Genomic DNA, 18,908 nt, shown 5'->3' with positions numbered 1-18,908 from the left:
AGCATATTCCCACTTGACTTAACCGTCTTAATATACTAGTTTACACCTAGCTGCAGAGTTGAAGGGTTTCTGCTGTTACAAAAATGAATGTGCATTAATCAGTAACTGTAATTATATTTCCAGTGGATTTTTTTTTTAGAAGGTTATAGTTACCATTTTTTTAAATTATTTTTTAATGATGCGAGTCTGTAGTGGTCAATTTTGGACCCTACCAATCTGTCTCTTCTACATTAAAGGCAAGGCAAAGAGAAAAAATGAATGAGGAGCACAACAAAAGATTATCGGATACTGTAGACAGACTTTTGACAGAATCCAATGAGCGTCTACAACTACACTTAAAAGAGAGGATGGCAGCACTTGAAGAAAAGGTACAGTGCAAAGAGCAGTATAAGATTTATCTTAATAAACATTTTGCTGTATGTTCTATTTTTATCAGGATGGAGGCTGATTTTGTATTACTAAATACTACCACAAATATGGTCTAACTTACACATTCAACTCAATTCAAGAGTGCGCTCAAGTGGCTTTCCAGAAGTAATGCAAATATGCTGAACATTTTGAGTCCCGGTTTTATCAGCCAAGAGTCTGATGAAGAGTTGTAAAGGACCAATACATGACAGGGTATGAGGCAATGAGAGAAAGTAGACAAGAACTAAGGAATGACCACATTTCAGATGTGCTGTCAATCCTTATTTAACCTACTGATTTTACCTCACATCCTCTGGGAAGTGTAAAATGGTGTCACCACAGGAGAAAAAGCATCCACCCTTGGAGAGGGAATGTTATTTACAAGTTTTCCATGATGGGAGACAAAATGGTCCTGCAAAATTCAAAGCCCCTGACCAAATTTATATTTGCTCTCCTTAATTCCTCCCTTTGCTGCTTATTCACCTTCATTCTGACCTGAGGGGAATCTTTCAGTGTTTTTCAAGAAGTGTATTTCAGAACCTCTCAGATGATGTTTTACTGGTTTATATCATTGAAACAAAATGTTGTACGGAGCAAGAAATAGTCTTTCCAAAAGAAGAAGCTGGGAGAAACAGTTGTGTAAGAACAAGACAGTTGCTCAATTGACCGAAGATGCAACGTTTTTGCTGTTCTAGAAGAACACATGGTCCTACATATTTGAATTCTTTCCAGCATTGAAGAGATAATATATAACTGCAGCATTACAGAATTTTAAAGATGAGCTTATATGAACTTTATAAACTTGTACACAAAAACTACATGTATATAGCGATATCTGATCTATTAGCATACCTCTAATTTCTTCCTTGTTTGGGTTTTTTTCTTCATTTTATTCTAGAATGTTTTGATTCAAGAATCTGAAAGTTTCAGGAAAAATCTGGAGGAGTCCTTACATGACAAGGTACTGTAGAATATTGTGGGGTTTTCTGTATTTATCAAAAGAGGTATATTTATTATTTGGAGATATGCATATGGTATATTAATTATCTAAATATAATGTAAAATCTTCCTGACATCAATGATAATTCCTTTAATTACCCAGGTGCCATAAGTAGCCTTAGAAGGTCCCTAATGATAGTTCTGAGCTAAGTTCATGGTTGATACCCTAGCCTCAGGGAGTCAGTACCAAAATTCATATTGATTTCACTGGCTCTGGAGTTTTGGTTCTATCAGTTTTAATTCTGAAAAAGTCTTGTTTAACTGAAATGTATGCATAACTGGCTGCACTTTCACAGTGAAGAATATAATTTCTTGATGAAATTCTTCCTAACAGGTGCAGTGACATTATGCTAAATATAGATGATAGTGGCCCTTCTTCATTCATTGCAAATTAATCCCTAACACTGTGTAGTGAATCAGTCAAACAGATTATAAATATTTGTCCCAATCCCAAATACTGGATTTTATTTTGAAGTTATTCTTGCCTTGAGCACATCTGGATACTCAAAAATGTCTGTATCAGATTCACAGAAGTGTTATTTCACAATGTATCAAATCCATTTAAAAGCAAGTGTATTTTAAAAATATATCTCCATTTGATAGTAATATAAAGATATGGAATCCAAAATCAAGACCTTCAAGGCATTCAAAAAATTGTTATTTTCATCTCCATTTAGATAATCTGTAGAAAGGCAGCAAGATCAAACAACCTGCTCCAGTACCTCACTACCCTCACAATAAAGAATTTCTTCCTAATATCTGAAACCTACCCTCCTTCAATTTAAAGCCACTATCCCTTGTCCTATCACTACATTTTCTGACCCAGAGCTTCCAAATTTCCCACTTTGAAGGGTTTATGTGTTCCACTTTGATGAAGAAACTAACAAAGCGATTTCAAATGGATATAACAGCAGACACTAATAATCTCTGGCAAATAACTGGCAAATGTTATGAGTATCAGTCATGTCAGTAATTCTGTTCAATCAAGAAATACTATAAAAACACTATAGTAATGTTTCATTGATAATAATAACTCAGTAGCAATTATTACTGAATCTGATATTACTTAGGTGCAGATCCTTATCCTTGCTAGCACTTTGTAATACTGAACATTTTGAACTGTAGGAACAGCAGTGTAATATCTTCATACCATTATTCTTTCTTAATTTCTTTTAAAATTCTTTGATCTCACCATATTAGTAGATGATAATTATTTGTACAATTTGAATTCCATCAACTCAACAACAGCAAGAAGTATAAATCCAGTTCAACAAATCACCTAAAATGCAACTGTCTTCTAAGTCTGCATCTCTGGCAGTAAATAAAAAGGCCAGTATGCAATCTCATACTCTCATAGAATTATGTAGGTTGGAAAAGATAATCTTGAAGATCACCGAGTCTAACCATTAATCTTGCAAATGACAAACGGTGTTTCACACACTGAACTATGCCTGGCACAGTGCACAAATCAGTGCTGGTTCTTTTCCTCACCCTGGCTTTCGTTAAGAGATAAAAAAAGAAGTTTCAAGGACAAATTTGTCCAGTCAACACTTCCAGCTAGTGGTTAAACAGGAGGGTGCTATATCATCTTGTAAGGGAAAACATAGGCAGGTGTTCTTCCCAAGAATGCCAAGGCAGTGTAAGGATTAAAAAAAGGTTTATTTCAGATGCAAGGACCACTCCTCAAGCATGCTGCACACACACGCACTCTCCAAGCTCTTTGTATCTTCTCTATTTCCAACCCCACCCTCTCCAGCCCAACCCCACCCTCTCCAGCCCAAGAAGGCCTTGTACATTTCTGCAAACATGTTATTTCTCTCTGCATACCAGGGAGAGGGATAGCTTGTTCACAGTCTATCCCGGCAACTTACTCTGAAATGCAGAAGGCAAGAAAAAACCCCATGTAACTCATTTGAGAAGGTATTTCACAGTCTTCCTAAGTGAAATAGAGTTCTAGCTTTCCATTACAAAATGTTGCACAATTGCACCTGTCCCTACAACCTCCTCTTGATGCTAACATCTTATTAGCAGTACTACAAGACTCAATTGAGCGCCCTTTTCTAATTATAGTCAGTGTTATTTTCATGTATCTTTTCTTACTTGTTTATGAGAATAGTATCTTGTAAAGTAAATGTATTTTGTATATCTTACTATTCTTATTTCCAGGAAAGACTTGCCGAAGAAATTGAGAAACTGAGATCTGAACTGGATCAAATGAAATTGAGGACTGGTTCTTTAATCGAACCCACCTTGTCAAGGTAATATTTAAAGACAAAAGTTTCCTCAGTTTGAGTTGAAATTGAACGTAAATATAAGTGTCAAGCCTTTGCAGCAGGGATTTGTTCAAACCACACATAAATATAGTTACGTAGTTCTTTAGAAATGTAAAACTTTGTGCAATGATTATTACTGTTGCTTTTCACTTTTTTGATAGGTAAACAGGGCATAATATCAGTTAGTATACACTGAAATATTACTGAGATTAAAGAAAGACTCTTAAATTATGAAATATTTTGAAAGGTATGTCCAAATACCCTACTTTTTTTCCCCAGACCTTAAAAAATTAATTTGAAACTATCATTTTAACGCTGTAATTGATCAGCATATTTATGATCATATTTATACTATCAATTATATATATTTTTTTTTTATTAGAGAGACATAACTCTGCTGTGCTTAGTGTGCAGCAAGAGGCCACAGAACTTCAGCTAAAGATGAAGGCAGTATTCAGAGAAGATCTGAATTATGCATATTTTTTGAGTAAAATTGAATGGAAACAAGAGTAAGGCAAATGCCGTAAAAATAACCTCTAACAGATGAAATTAATTTATCACACTAGAAAGTCCTTTGTGCTTAAAAGTAACCCTTGAGATAAAATTGCTACTTTATTGATAAATGTATGCCATATGCTGTTTTCATAACAAGCAATATGTGAACTTTTAAAACCTGCCAGCAAACCTGCCAGCCAAAGCTCATGGACCAAGGCTAAATTGAGAGCTCTCTAATCATCTGAAGTTATTCTTGTTCCATGGGTTTTTTGCTTCCCTCAACTGTTGCCTGCCAATTTTTGTCCTCAGGCATCTTTCTCAGTACCTGGATATGGTTTTTCCCTCAACCTTTTACTATCTCTTGGAATAACATTTTTCTATACATGGAGAAGTGCAAATCAATGAAATTCAAAATGTGATGCTTATAATCTTTCAAATTTTTGTTCCTTTGGGAGTGTGACTAAAGACACACAACACTTTTTTGAGAGTGCTTGCAGGGATACATGCTATTGAACTGCTGCAACGACGCAGCAGATTTGATTTTGGAGCAGCCATCACTGGTGAACAGCAGCCCTTCTTGCTGGGTAGATGAGTATCATTAGCTTGTGCTCTGTAAATAGGAGCTGATTTGCATTTGTCAAAGGGCTGTTTGAACTTGATAAGCTATCTAAATGTCTTGGGAATCCAGCAGGTTCCACTAAACAGTATACTTTCCCCTCTGTAACCTCACCCTCTCAGGCATAGGAAACTATCAGCATTAAGTTCTTCTTGTTCTCAGCCCATATTCAGTTCTGCATTGGCAGGAGTTTGTGCTTTCAGCAGAATAACAAAGCTGGTCAGCAGATAAATATCTGCAGCCAGAGACTGGAATCTGGACTGTTTCTTTTGTTCTGGCAACTTGCTCCACAAATGCCAAATATTATCAATTAAAATATTATTGAACAAAATTCTATTGACATAATTACTGTACACAAAAGGTAAAACCAGACACTGTCCTATGGGGTTTTTCGGTTAAATTTCCTTTTTTTTTACTGTGATTATGCTATTAATATATTTTTATGTGGAAATTGCTGATGTGTTAAGAAACAGAAATTGTTCAGGTCTCTTGCTTCTGAGGTTGAATGCTTAAACGGTGCATAGAGCACCATTGCTCTTCTGACTTGACTACATGGCCCATGGTTAGGATGCTTCTATTGCACTGTGCACTTTGCTGCCGCTGTTTGACCAAGGACGGAAAGGCCAGGGAGCATTACTTGCAGCCATGAAGTCATCCCATATATGCCTCACCAAAATATCCCAAGACCTACTAGGACTATAGGAAAAATTCGGGCTTAAAACTCTGAAAAGTGTCATCAAATAAAGATTAATAATTCCTAACCAATGTTAAATATTGTAGGGCAGTTCACTAATATTTTCATAATGTAGAGCACAGACTTACAGCAGGAAAGCTTTATTGATATGCTCACTCGTGTACATGTAACATGCTTACAGTAACCTCAGGCATATTTTATTCAGAAGCATAATAGAAGGAAAATATAACCAGTTCTAATTATCCTGAAATCTGTTTTTTTCTTGTTAAAGTTTTGGATGGTAATATTTTCTGTGCACATAATTTTTTTTTGTTGTTGTTTAAACAAAGAAATCTGTGTTCCTAAACTGAAGATCATTGGATTATTGTTGTTATTCCTATTACTCTCTCAGTCCACTTATGTGATTTTGTTTATAGACCTCACCTTGACACATCAGCAGAGCTGAGGTACTCGGTGGGCTCACTGGTTGATAGCCAGTCTGACTATCGGTCAGCTAAAGTGATAAGGCGACCTAGAAGAGGCCGGATGGGAGTACGCAGAGATGAACCAAAGGTTAATCCCCAATTTCTTCTCATATATTCCCTAATATGAGAATGTATTTCAAGCTGTTAAGCTCACGGTTTATTGTTTGTTTTTTTTTTCCCAGAAAAAACAGCCCACCATACTTGAGTATCTGTCTATTCTTGGTGTCTTTTGGTGTAAATTTTCATGGTAGTAATTGTACACACCATTTGCAGTTATGTGAAAATACTTTATGTCGTTTGCAGTAATACTACAAGCATTAATGGAGAGTTAATCATTGAATAAGTATCTTTAAATGCTAGTTGCTTTCCTTTCCCATTTTTTAGACGTTTGACTTTGCAGTTGTTTTCCCTGACATAAACCATATACATCCTAATTCCTTCTCAGGTAAAATCACTTGGAGATCACGAGTGGAATAGGACCCAGCAGATCGGCGTTTTGAGCAGTCATCCATTTGAAAGTGACACTGAGATGTCTGACATCGATGATGATGATAGAGAAACACTTTTCAGCTCCATGGACCTGCTGTCACCAAGTGGCCATTCCGATGCCCAAACTCTGGCCATGATGCTTCAGGAGCAGCTAGATGCAATCAATAAAGAAATCAGGTATGTAGCCTGAACCTTCTGGGATGCACTTATGATTACAGCTTCAAGCTTCCTTTAGTGCTTGAGTTCAGGTGCCATTCGTAACAGTTAGAAAACCACCTGTACATTTAAAGGATTGATAATGTGTCCACTTTCCAGAGGAGAGTATCGATTAAGTGAAGATAACAATGGTGTCTTTCTTTTCTAACCATAGAAATTTCTTTCAAAAAATGTTCCAAGTGGAGAACTGTTAGCTAATTGAAGAGAAATAAGTTAGAGAAGGCTAGCACATTGCAGATTTGACAGATTGTTGTTCACAGCCCTCTTTTCAAGGTCTTTGTCACTGTTATGCATGGCTTCACTTACTCAGTAACAACCTCCTATCAAAAATGTTTGATTTTAGTGCTCTTTGTGCTTTCTTCTGGTGATTATCCCTATGTGACGTCCAATATAAGCCGTGTTTTCTAACATGTGATTATGATTTTCTTTGTGGACACAGAATATGATTTTTCATACTCCAAGTTGGATTATAGTGCTTGGAAATGGGTAGGGAATAGAATATATCTTAATAATTTCTGTGCAAATTTAATGAAGTGATACAGAATCAAATTACAGATTTTAATTAAGAGATTTTTAATAAATGAAATAATTAGGTTTAAATAAATAAAAATAAATAAAATAATAAATTATAATAATATATATTAATAATAAATAAATAAATGAAATAATTTAGGTTTAAAGCATTCCTACATGTTTTTCAGGAAGGGCAATTTTAAAAAAGCTCGATGTATGAAAAACTTCCTCTGATTAGTGGCTATTTTTCTAGAAGGAGATGAAGGAAACGTTACTAAATTTATTAGGGACTTTTTGGTAATACTGTAAACATAAATATTGTGGTTAAATGTATAATCAAAACTAAATTGGTTATCTTTTACCAATTCTGTCTTTCTCTGATCAAGGTTAATTTCAGGGAAGAACTCTATTGGAATATATTGAATTTTAATAACTTTTCTGTTCTGGGGGAAATTTTGTTACAATTCTACATATTTGTTGGTCCCAGAATATCTTCATTCAGATAGGATTACACTGCTGTTTTCTCAAACCTCTTATTACACTTGTCAAGATAAAGAGTCAAAGAGATATGGTGTTGGTATTGATGTTGGGAATGTAAATTTCTTAAAACAGTGTATATAAAAGAAAGAACCTTATCGATATTTTCTCTTGTTACAAAGAAGTCAGCTCTGTGACCAATTTAGGAAGCTGTAGATGCAAAAACTATACTTGTTTTTAAAAAATACTTTTGTCTGTTTAACAGGTAATACAGTAAAGGAGTTTCACTAGGAATTGTAGCTGCAGATGACATAGTGGGATACAGTTTGTGCCACCCTGAATCAGATCATTGTTTTACTTAACTCAGCATTCTTGACTCAGATGTTAGGTACAGTTTTATATCAAAAAAGAAGCAACAGTGCCCTTTGTATATGGCCATTTTTACTGGAGGTCTGCTGAGAGTAGTTTCTTTCCCCTACTGCTAATCTTATACTGAAGTATAGGCTTTTATTTTCACCACCACAATTATTAAAGGATCAGATAAGTAATTTTGTATTCTTTTTTTTTATATATGGTTTAGGAAAAATCATTCTACAAGGATAGTCATATAAACTGTACTGCATTTCATATTTTCTTGGTTTGTGGGTATTTTTTTTCTTGACAAGCACAATCAGGTGTATCAAATGATTTGAGTTATCAAAAGAGATTAGAAATGTATTTTGTCTTAGTTTATTATACAAGATGATTCAGAATTTAAATTACTAAAATGAAAAAAGATTGTTATAATTCCCTTTCTAAATATTATTGTCCTTTTAGTTTCTGACATGCCTTATTTCAAAAAGATCTGTAGACAGTTTATACAAATTCTGCAATGGGTGTTAGGGAAGAAGATTAATCACAGCACAGGAATATTTAGGTTCCTATTTTTAATGTATTTTGGTTTTATTTATTGTACTTGCTTCATTTTACTCCGAGAAGCCTGATTCCCAGTTTCAGCCTCCCCAAACTTTGCATTCTCGCATTTAACCTAGATCCCTCATACTTTTTCCTCCTCACTGAAAACCAGACTACTCTTAATATGGGTTTATGGGCTTACAAACAAATGTTTGATTTCAAAGACATTTTTCCATTCTAGGTTCAATCACAATTAAAAAACAAACCTAAAGAACCCAATGGAAGCATTCTGTTGAGGTGATATATGTTTAAGAAGCTTACAGTGCTTGTCAGCAAGAGAGATATTTTAATGAAATTCACTTAAAAACACAGTGCTTTAGAAACAGATATTTTTTCATCAAATTGTAGAGATGAAACAATTTGTTTTGCAAGTTCTCTTGTTTCAATAATATGGATTATTTTAGCAATTCCCTTCTTAAAGACCCAATTTCATTTGACTTTAAGTTTGCATTTGAGCTTTAGCGAAAGAAAATCAGATGAAGGCAACATAATATTGGAATTAGTTATATGGTAAAAGGGATTGTTAACCTTCCTACCCTATACTGTCTCCTTTGCAAAGGAAACAATCTTACTGAAATGCCACACGTCAAATCTTCCTGTTGTGCACATTCTTCAAACAGGTTTTGAGAATGGAGAAGTTAAGAAAAATAATTTTATGACTCTGATGATTATGAAAATACCCTTTTCAATATTATTTTTTAGTTGACCTACGACGTTCATCTTTGTTTTCTCTATTTTCTAATCTCATTTGAAAGGAAATAGTTTTTAGTTTTGCTTTGGGGATATGAAGAGAGAAATGCAACCACATTCTTCTTTTACTTGATAAGGTTAATCCAAGAAGAGAAAGAGTCAACAGAACTGCGTGCTGAAGAGATAGAGAACCGAGTGGCCAGCGTGAGTCTGGAAGGCTTGAATCTAGCCAGAGTCCACCAAGGTACCTCCATTACTGGCTCAGTGACAGCATCATCACTTGCAAGCTCATCTCCTCCCAGCGGACACTCAACTCCTAAACTCACCCCTCGCAGTCCAGCCAGGGAGATGGACAGAATGGGGGTTATGACGCTGGTAAGAAACTGTGACAGCACTTTTAGCTGTGATATTTCTTATCTTAAGTACATAATCTTTTCACTGTATGACTGGTTCATCTCTCTAATTCTTTATTCACCTCTTCACCATGCATACACAGATAGCAAATTTCCTAGCATATGGGCATTTGGGTGGTTTGGGTCTTTTTTATAGCGGTTTTGAGCATTGTGTAATTCACCAGGGACGTAATGATATGAGGATCGAGGGCCACTGATCACTTCAATTACTGTTGTCAACTTATATGGAAAAAAATGTTTACTATGGGAAGCTCTGAAGTGATACAGTTATCACGCAGTAGTCTCTGGGACTATTGCTGAGTTTAAACTTTCAGGAAATATCTAGAAGACATTAGGAGCTTCCACTGCTTTGTGTGTATATATATATATATATATGTTATATACATGTTTTTATGTGTACTCTTTTATACTTGCAGCATTTTTATGGCAGTATATCATGCACTTGAAATAAGTACTTTATAAGTACTAATAATTCATTAATGGATATATTTCAACATTATAAGGGGCACACACATAGATATCAAGCCATGAAATTACCATGCAAAGTATTTCTAACATTATCTTTAAGGACACATTCAAAAATGCCTGGTTTGATTTGAAAAGGGACTTACAAAAAAACTAATTTTGACCCTAGACAAAAAGAAGCAATGCAAGTATGTGAAGGTAATATGTGTCAACATATTCAAGATGTAAAACTCTGATACTGATCAGAGTACAGTCACAGGGTTCAGTGTTCAGCATGAGCTACAAACCAGTTTGGAGCCTGGGTAAATTAATCCCTTTAAGCGCTATGAGAGAAACAAAGCAGCCCACTCTGCTGATCTGCACATACAGGGAGTAGAACAGGGTACATATGTAAGCCCATTTTTAATTTGATATTTCTCTGATAATCATAATGTCCCTAGTGTCCCCCTGTGGTCCATTCCTGGGAAGAAGCAGCACTAGTTCCCTGTATAGCCTCTCATTAGAGGGGAAATGAACTTTGATCTCAATCAGAATGTAGAAATTAACTCTCCTAGCAGAGAAAGTTGCTAAGAGCAGCTGGGAATGGAGCCTGGCTGTTCATTCGTCTCAGCTGGGAGTAGGGACTTTTGTCAATAATCGTGTAGCCAACCTTTTCCTTGGAAATGGCAACTACTCATATCCAGTATAACTCCCTCCCAGTTTAGTATGATGTTTGCTGCCTTCTTGGGAACTAAGGACAGCAGAGAGGAGGTCAGGGCAGGCAGTTGTGACTGATTCTTTTCTGCCCCCAGTTCCCACTTCTGAATAGCAGAAAGGAAAATATTGATTGCACAGATCGTTGTGGAGGAGGTGAATGTGGAGGATGCTGTACTGCCACTTACTTCACCAAAGTAGCACCTTCACAAATATGCAGTTTGGCTCCATTTCTCCAGTCGTTTAAACTAAACAATCTGGCTACGGAAAAATGGCAATGGTTCAGCTGGTCCTCCAGCAGATACCTGCGTTGCCTGGTTGCCATGATTAGGACAGTGTAACGTTGGGTCAGTAGGTTCATCAGATTCAAACATAAAATGACAGCATAGCCTCTGTACTTCATGTTGCCATGGTCTCACTAACATCCAGTTCTAACCGTGCTAAAGCTCAGATGGATATGTCTGTATGAGTTGCAGTTGAACTCTTGACATACCGCGAGCAGTAGAAGCAGCAGCCCATGGCAGGCTCAGCAGCACAGCCTGCAGCTTTGCTTACCTTCATCAACCGTTTCAAGACACTTCTGCCCTGCACTGTTTCAGCAGGAATTCAGTGTGGAATATCTTCTTCTTACTGGCTGGAGACAGACACAAGCTTGTCAGACATCCTCCAAGTGGAAACTTTGAGTCAAGAGTTTTGTAGAATCCTGGTCTCTAGAGCCCAGATTGCCAGATGACCCTGTATTGGTTGTCTGCAGAAGCAGTACTGCATGAGTTTCCACAGCCCAGGTCCACGCAGTAAATAAATTCTGTACAGTTTCTTCAGCTTTCCTTTAGTGAACATCCACCAAAAATAAAAATGTAAGAAGGTTTGAACAAGACACATTCTAGGAGCCTTCTATTGCTGAGTAATACTGCGGTACAGAAGATAGGTGAACCTGTATTATTTTCTGAAAATGCCAGTCACTTTTTCAGACATGGTATTTGGTGATGATATTTTGTGCTTTTACTTGGTGTGACAGCAATATATTTGTAATATTAGATAAAACTTAAATAAAAATCTCCGCTGGGGATAGCCTAAATATTTATATACATATATTTATATATATATTTATATATATATTTATATTATAAACCCAAAAAATAGAAAGTACTACTATAAGCTTGCAATGTACAGTTCTTTGTTGAGTTTATGAAATTGAAGGAGAGTGTAACTTTAGGGGGAAAAAATTACTACTTTTCCAGAATAACATTTATTTTAGGCATTATCTTATGTTATTGCTTCAAGCCTGTTGTATAATTAGTATGTATTATGGATAGTATTACAATAAAGAAATCTCTACTTCTCACTTTTGTATGTGAGAACAACAAAAGTGGGGTATTTTGTTATACTTCAATAAGATTTATTAATAATTCTTTTTTTGTTCTTGCTGCTTTTGTTACCAATCTAAGCCAAGCGACCTAAGGAAGCATCGGAGAAAGGTATGATAGTGGCGTTCTTTATCAGTTTGGGAAAGCACATTTATCATATTCCTCTGCTATTTATAAAACTGGGTCTCTTGCCAGCAACTGCATCCCCTCCTCTACTTTTCATTCAATTTCTGAACATAATCAGTCTAATCCTACCTGGAAAGGCTTGCAGGGATCATAGCTAAGCCAGAGAATCAAGGCCCACCAGTGATACATTGGAGTAGTAGCCTCTACAGCACAAACCTGAAAGAATACTTATTTTAAAAAAATTATGGACACAAAAGAATTACCTTCAAATGTATTTTGGCCATTCTTGCTGGAGGAACCAAAGTCAGATTCTTTGAAATCTTCTGGAGCAATATAAAATTATTTACACAACTGGCACTGATTATGAGATCTATCTTCACATAACAGAAGATGGTATTCACAATAAATATTTACATGCTATGATAAAATTCCTTTCTGTCCATGCTTATTTTCAAGCATACTGACTAGTCTGTTAACACACTGTGGAGAGGATGGTCATGTTTATGCCTGTATTTACATTCTCTTTTGCATACCTGAGAAATTTGTTGGCTTGAATAATCCTGATTAATCCAAGAGACCCATTTACACCTGAGGTTATCTTCATGTTTAGACCTTCAGTGTGTCAACCTGTCTGGTATTAAGGGAATGAACTTCTTCTGCAAGCATATTCTCATTTCTTCCAAATATGTACTTTAAGCTGCTATATTAAGGCAATTATTCTTACCCAGTTAGCATCTTTCAAAAATAAGAATCCTTACAATTTGCTCAAAAAATTGCACTTGAAACCATAGATGCTTCAGTTCATTTGACAAATTCATGCAGCATATGTATTCCTGAAAAGCTAATTCGTTCTCAATAGAGTGTCTCTCCCACAGATTGCAGTCGTTGAAGAAGATGGACGTGAAGATAAAGCCACAATCAAATGTGAAACTTCTCCTCCTCCAACACCCCGAGCTATCAGAATGACTCATACCCTTCCTTCTTCATACCACAATGATGCCAGAAGGTAAGATATTTGTAGCATGAATTGGTACTTCACAGTTTTACCATGTAATATTAATTTCAAATCATGTTGTTTAACTAGTCCAAAGTGACCCTGTTTCCCATGCCATGAGATAGAAAGCCTTACCCTTTGTTTCTTGTATCACCTTGAAAATATTTGTCAGTGTTAAAGTACATGCTGGGTTTTTCTGTTTTGAGGTACAGTTTTGATGACTACTAGAAGTAGTAATACTGCAAATCCTAGAAAGAAAAACAGAAGGCTGATTACTGTATTTTTCATTAATTGTTCTTAGCAAATTAAAAATATTTCTTTTCAATCTTGCCTGATGGATAAAATGTGATCTTATTGCTCTCTATGTTGCCAGATAATTTAAGGAAGATGTGATTGTTTCACCTGTTGGGGGATAATTACTAAATTATAGCCGATTAATTTGTTTGCAGAGCTACTCAGAAGAAAGTAAAAAATATGTGAAAATGTTCACATGTTTTTTATTCCATTTCTTTACCATCATTTTGTAGTAGTTTGCCTGCTTCATTGGAGCCAGAAAGCATTGGTCTTGGCAGTGTCAGCAGCAGTCAGGACTCCCTGCACAAAGCTCCCAAGAAGAAAGGAATCAAGTCTTCAATCGGACGTTTGTTTGGTAAAAAAGAGAAGGCTCGACTTGGACAGCTCAGTAAGGAATTAGTGGTAACAAGCTAAGGTCACCATTTCACAGTCATTTTTCCATTTTTAATTTTGCTTTTCGGTTTTCAGTTTGCTCATTTTTCTGTTTTTCCTGGCACAAATTTTCCATTAAATTTCATTGTTATCAGCAATTATATTTGTCAAGAGTTTGCTATGATTGTAATGCAAATGAAAGGAGAGTTCTGGCACAAATTACTAGAGTCATCCTCTTCACTGAACCTGCTGCTTCAATAGCCTATTGAAGCAGGATAAAAACGCTAACAGTGTATTCTTGAATAACCAAATAAAGAGGAGGTGAGAAAGTAGTAAGTAATAAACCACTTTAACAAGTGTACCTATATGATATGAAAGGTCCTTGCAAGTGTAGCTGCTTTTCAGATTTCATTGTGTCAATAGACGCTCTCTGCTGCCTATTGCTGAATGTCCTCACCATACTCTTTCCATTAGTTATGCTGTTCACAGCAGTGGTTTGTTTTCTTGCTACTTGTTCTACCCTTTTCCCTTGCCAAGACCTTAGTCTGTTTCATTCATGGCAAAAATTTTCCTCTACCTATTTCTATAGGACATGTCTATGTGTACACATACAACAGAAGTAACAAATTGGAATAGATGTGTCAGTAAAACTGAAACCCTAGTCATGAAGGTGTCACATAATATGAATTTGTGAGGCACTAAATTTTTACCATCATGGTGACCCACATAACACTTGTAAAAGAATTTTAAGGCTTTGCAGTAATTGTAAACACTTAAGCAATACAATAGCCTGAAATTAAAAACCTACACTCATATTAAAATGTGTCCTTATCACAAAAAGCCCATCACTAAAATAGTACAGAATAGAAAAGGTAATATTAAGGTCAAAGTGTCAGAGTAAAATCAAATAACTGAGAATTCTTCATTTATACTCCAACCTTTCCCCTCTCCCTGCAAGAGCCTTGTGTTCTTGAAAAAAAACCAACCTAATTTCTAATTGCAATTTGAATTCCCTCTTTTTTTTTTTTCTCACTATGGGAGGAGTAAAACTGATTTATTCAGTCTTTTAAATGAGAATCCATTAAATAAGTCTTTCAAATACACTTGCATGTCACTGTCTGCATTCATGGAGAATTTTATAACTTTAGATTGCAGCTAAAGTTAAACTTTATTAATTTGCATTTATATTCCAGAAAACCCTTTTTATTGATACTGATGGTTCATGCGTAATAATCTATGATTTTACAGTAACTCAGGAACATAGAGGACAAAAATGTAATAAATGTGCTTATGTTTCCTGTAGTTCCTTGCATTGTGGAATAATGAAATAACAACTTTCAAGTTTATCTCAGGAACAATGCAATCTATCAGTACATTAATTTTTTACCCACCGTGATTAATAAAACATATATAGATAAAGTCTATTTGTAATTCCCAAGACTAGATCATGAAATTACCAAAAGACATTAGTGATTTGCAATTATATGACATTTTTTGTGGCTTCCATTCTTTAGCTCAACAGCAAAGATTTCAGTATAATGCACATTTTAATTAAACAAACTAGACTTCCAAGCATGTCTACAATGAACAGTAGAACTGTTACTAACCAAAAAGTAGGAGCAAAATGTTTCTAGAAATTGAAATTGAGCAGCTAAATCAGGAAAAATCTTGTCTATACAAACAAGAGTGCTAAAGCAGCAGCTGCTTTAAAAGAGCAGCTTAAAACCAAACTTTTCCAAGAAAATGTCATAAATAAACATGATGCAGCGGTGGGGTTTATTCTCACTTGTCTGAGGTGCATGTAAATTTGTCTTGTAATAGGCTGTGATGCTATTTCACTACATAACATTTATGCATTATTTTATGGTTAAAATCAATGAATCACAATTAATTTTGTGCTTTCTTATGCCAGTGTCCACACTACAATTGTTCACTATCCAATAGTTGAGAAATAAGAACTTGCCATTTTCAAATGGAGTCAAGCACCTATATTTTACTGTTGTCTTCCTTCTCGTGCCAGTTATACACCTTGTGAACAGGAGCACAGGAGGAAAACAGCCTTCAAAGAAGTGCTGCAGTGCCTCTGTCTGTACATGCATGTGGGAATGAGAGGACAGTGTGAAGCCAGAGCCAGGAAATTGTACTGGCAGGTCTCTTCATTGTTCCTTGAATCCAGGCAGCAATAAAAAAGTCAGAGCAACTTTCCTCTTCTGCTATAGGGAAGTCATGTTAGTGGACATACTGTGTGATCCACATGGATCATAAGTCTTGTCCTTAGTTTATAATACAATTTTATTTTGATCCAAGTGTCCTTGTTTACTGCAGGCTTCTCTTACCACTCTGTGTAAGTTATTCAAGTTCCCATGACTTTGACAGGATTTAGGTGCCTACAAGAAATCTCCAGGGAGATGTAGGAGGCTTTTTACTTCTCTGACAGAGTCTTTGTGTCATCTCTGTGAGTTTGCAGGAATAACAACATCAAAGACTCTAAGACTCTCTATAAAAGCAAAATGAAGACTTTAGCACCACTACATTAAGTGATGCTGTATTATGGCAATAGTAATGAGACAGTTCTTGAGAATGCACTTTCGTTTGTACATTTGTCAACTAAGATTAAAAAATGGTGAGAGCATTGCTTACTTAGCACCATGAGGCTGAGCCTTAGGAGGCAAAGTAAAACAGGCAAAGGAGATCAGTGTGCTTTTCTCATCAATTTCTACTAAACACAAGGAGGAGGAAACAATTTTTGCCCTCTATTTCTACTATTTTCCATGTAGTAAACACTTGTCAGAATTTATTTTTGTAGGTGATAAATGTTCTCCACAAACACCAGATGTCATGGCTTAAGGAAGCAAATTTAGATGATGGTTGTAGGTGGGAGGGGAATTGAAGGGCTGAGGAGGGGAACAACTGGGAAAGAGCTATGGGAAAATACAGTGGGGGTTCAGTTTGTTTCTTTTTCCAGGAGGCTACATGGAAACAGAGGCAGCAGCTCAGGAATCTCTGGGATTAAGCAAACTTGGAACCCAAGCAGAAAAGGACAGAAGACTGAAAAAAAAGTGAGTACCTTTTTTATGTGACTTTGTTTGGCTCAAACTTGATTAAAATATCAGGATTTGTGTTGGTTTTTACATGTAGACATGTAAGGAGAAGCAAGACTATCTACTATGGCATTTTAGCATTAAGAGTGGGAGTTTTTCCCAGTGTAAAAGTTTTTAAAGCTGGATATAAAATATAGAGGGAAATATTCAGAGTCTTTCAATGGCAATATTATGAGCATAGATGTGAAAGAGCATATGTTTATGCTCTTTTTTTAATTAATGACAATTATCCCATTGTCCTTAATTCTGTGCCTTTTGCTTACTGTGCAAGTCTTAAAATATTAGTTAGGTATTTAATGACTCACTAGGTAGATTTTTTTCAGAAGGTTAAAAAAGACTTTTTTGTATTATCTGTTGAACACAATGCTATTTCTGTTTATAGAGGTCAAAGGCTCCTCATAAACCCTGGCAGCTTCACTCTCTTTGCCTGACAGCAAATGGCAGCCTAGCTTTTTGTTTGCATGGATTATATAATAATTTAATGCCGTCTTTGATGCAACTCCTTGTATAAACAGTAAGTTAACTCACAGTAGCTGCCAGGAGCTATGGAGAATGAGTAAAATAAGGCTAGGAGGGCAAGAGAAATCTCTTGTCAGCATTGGAGTTCCAGTGTAATTAGAGTGTGTCGGGAAAAAAGATGGTATTTAAAAATGGCTTTGCAAATTCATTATGTAAACAAGCAGGTTTATTTTTCATCTGTAACCATTAACTTTATAACTATTATTTGGATTCTGAAAGCCTCATTTTTAAATTTTGCAGTTTTTTGGGTTTCTTTCAGTCTTTTAATATTCCTTTGCAGAGTTTCAAGAGAATTTGCAAGTCTAATCCAAAGAATCTAGGGATAATGTTTGAACTTATCTTTAAATTTTTATGTAGAATATTTTTAATCACTGCATTCGTGTCAAGCCCTTGATGAAATATAATTTTAAATTTACACATCCATGTAATATACAATGTAAAAATTCCATTGAAATCAGCCTCAAGTTAACAATTAAAGATAGAGAAGTAGTCATTTTGCTAGCTGAGAGAGAAGAAACATTTTAAATTCAATTAAGAATCTCACAATAACATTCAAAGGGATATTATAGTTGATGAGTCTTGTCCCTCTATTTATCTATACATTTTTAACAGTAATTAGTAATTTAGATGTATATGAATGTAGAGTGTGCTACTATGCTTTTTTTACTAAACCTGAAAAGTATCTTTGAGGCCATCATTATCATTCACAAAGAATATAATTGAATTTTTGGCAGCCTTTTTTTAAGTCCCTATGTATCTTCCAGCTCTAAGGACTGAATGTACCACAAGGGACGAATGTGTTCACTTTGTTCACTCTCTTAGGTGTTAGTTCTTTAAACTGGGTAAAATAAACTGGGTAAAATAACATAAGACTTGACACATACAACTGCATATATGACGTGACTACTTCATATGTGAGATTGCCTACCATGTTTTGGGTCTAGAAATAATAGGTGTACAGGTAATCTGTTACTAATGTTCTGTCTAATCTCACACAATCAGACTTCCCTGTGCTTTCTGCTTTTCAAGTCTTTCCTTTTTCTCTCCTGTGTCTGTCTGTCCTTGGTTCTTTATGGATTAGATATAATCACAATGTTCTCTGCCAGAAGGAAAGAAATCTTTCCTTTGTGATTATGACTATTCAATTAGTCTGAACTGTGTATTATTTATTCTATGTTCTGTAAATATGTTGTGAAGATATTTAATTTTTTTCCCCTCTCCCTTTTAGATTTGCCTGTCTTCATAGTTTCTCACTTTAGGATCCTCAGAACTGCTT

At 35.5% G+C, this 18,908-nt stretch overlaps 1 protein-coding gene across 12 annotated transcripts in view; it reads left to right on the top strand.

The window, feature by feature from the left end:
• The window catches only part of PPFIA2 (PTPRF interacting protein alpha 2), a 333,097-nt gene that overhangs the window by 280,598 nt on the left and 33,591 nt on the right, over window positions 1-18,908 (top strand). For all 12 annotated transcript variants that reach the window (XM_050324727.1, XM_050324724.1, XM_050324730.1 and 9 more), the window contains 10 exons: window positions 237-368; window positions 1,307-1,369; window positions 3,574-3,665; window positions 5,902-6,037; window positions 6,395-6,615; window positions 9,426-9,663; window positions 12,308-12,337; window positions 13,228-13,358; window positions 13,874-14,028; window positions 16,978-17,071. In XM_050324727.1, the coding sequence (XP_050180684.1) occupies window positions 237-368; window positions 1,307-1,369; window positions 3,574-3,665; window positions 5,902-6,037; window positions 6,395-6,615; window positions 9,426-9,663; window positions 12,308-12,337; window positions 13,228-13,358; window positions 13,874-14,028; window positions 16,978-17,071 (1,292 nt within the window). The remainder of the gene's footprint in view (window positions 1-236; window positions 369-1,306; window positions 1,370-3,573; window positions 3,666-5,901; window positions 6,038-6,394; window positions 6,616-9,425; window positions 9,664-12,307; window positions 12,338-13,227; window positions 13,359-13,873; window positions 14,029-16,977; window positions 17,072-18,908) is intronic.

The sequence above is a fragment of the Myiozetetes cayanensis genome, unplaced genomic scaffold (genome assembly GCF_022539395.1).
Source record: "Myiozetetes cayanensis isolate MyiCay16 unplaced genomic scaffold, myiCay2020 scf3, whole genome shotgun sequence".
NCBI lineage: Eukaryota > Metazoa > Chordata > Aves > Passeriformes > Tyrannidae > Myiozetetes > Myiozetetes cayanensis.
The sequence above is the reverse complement of the archived record's forward strand: the minus strand, read 5'-3'. Positions and strand labels throughout refer to the sequence as shown.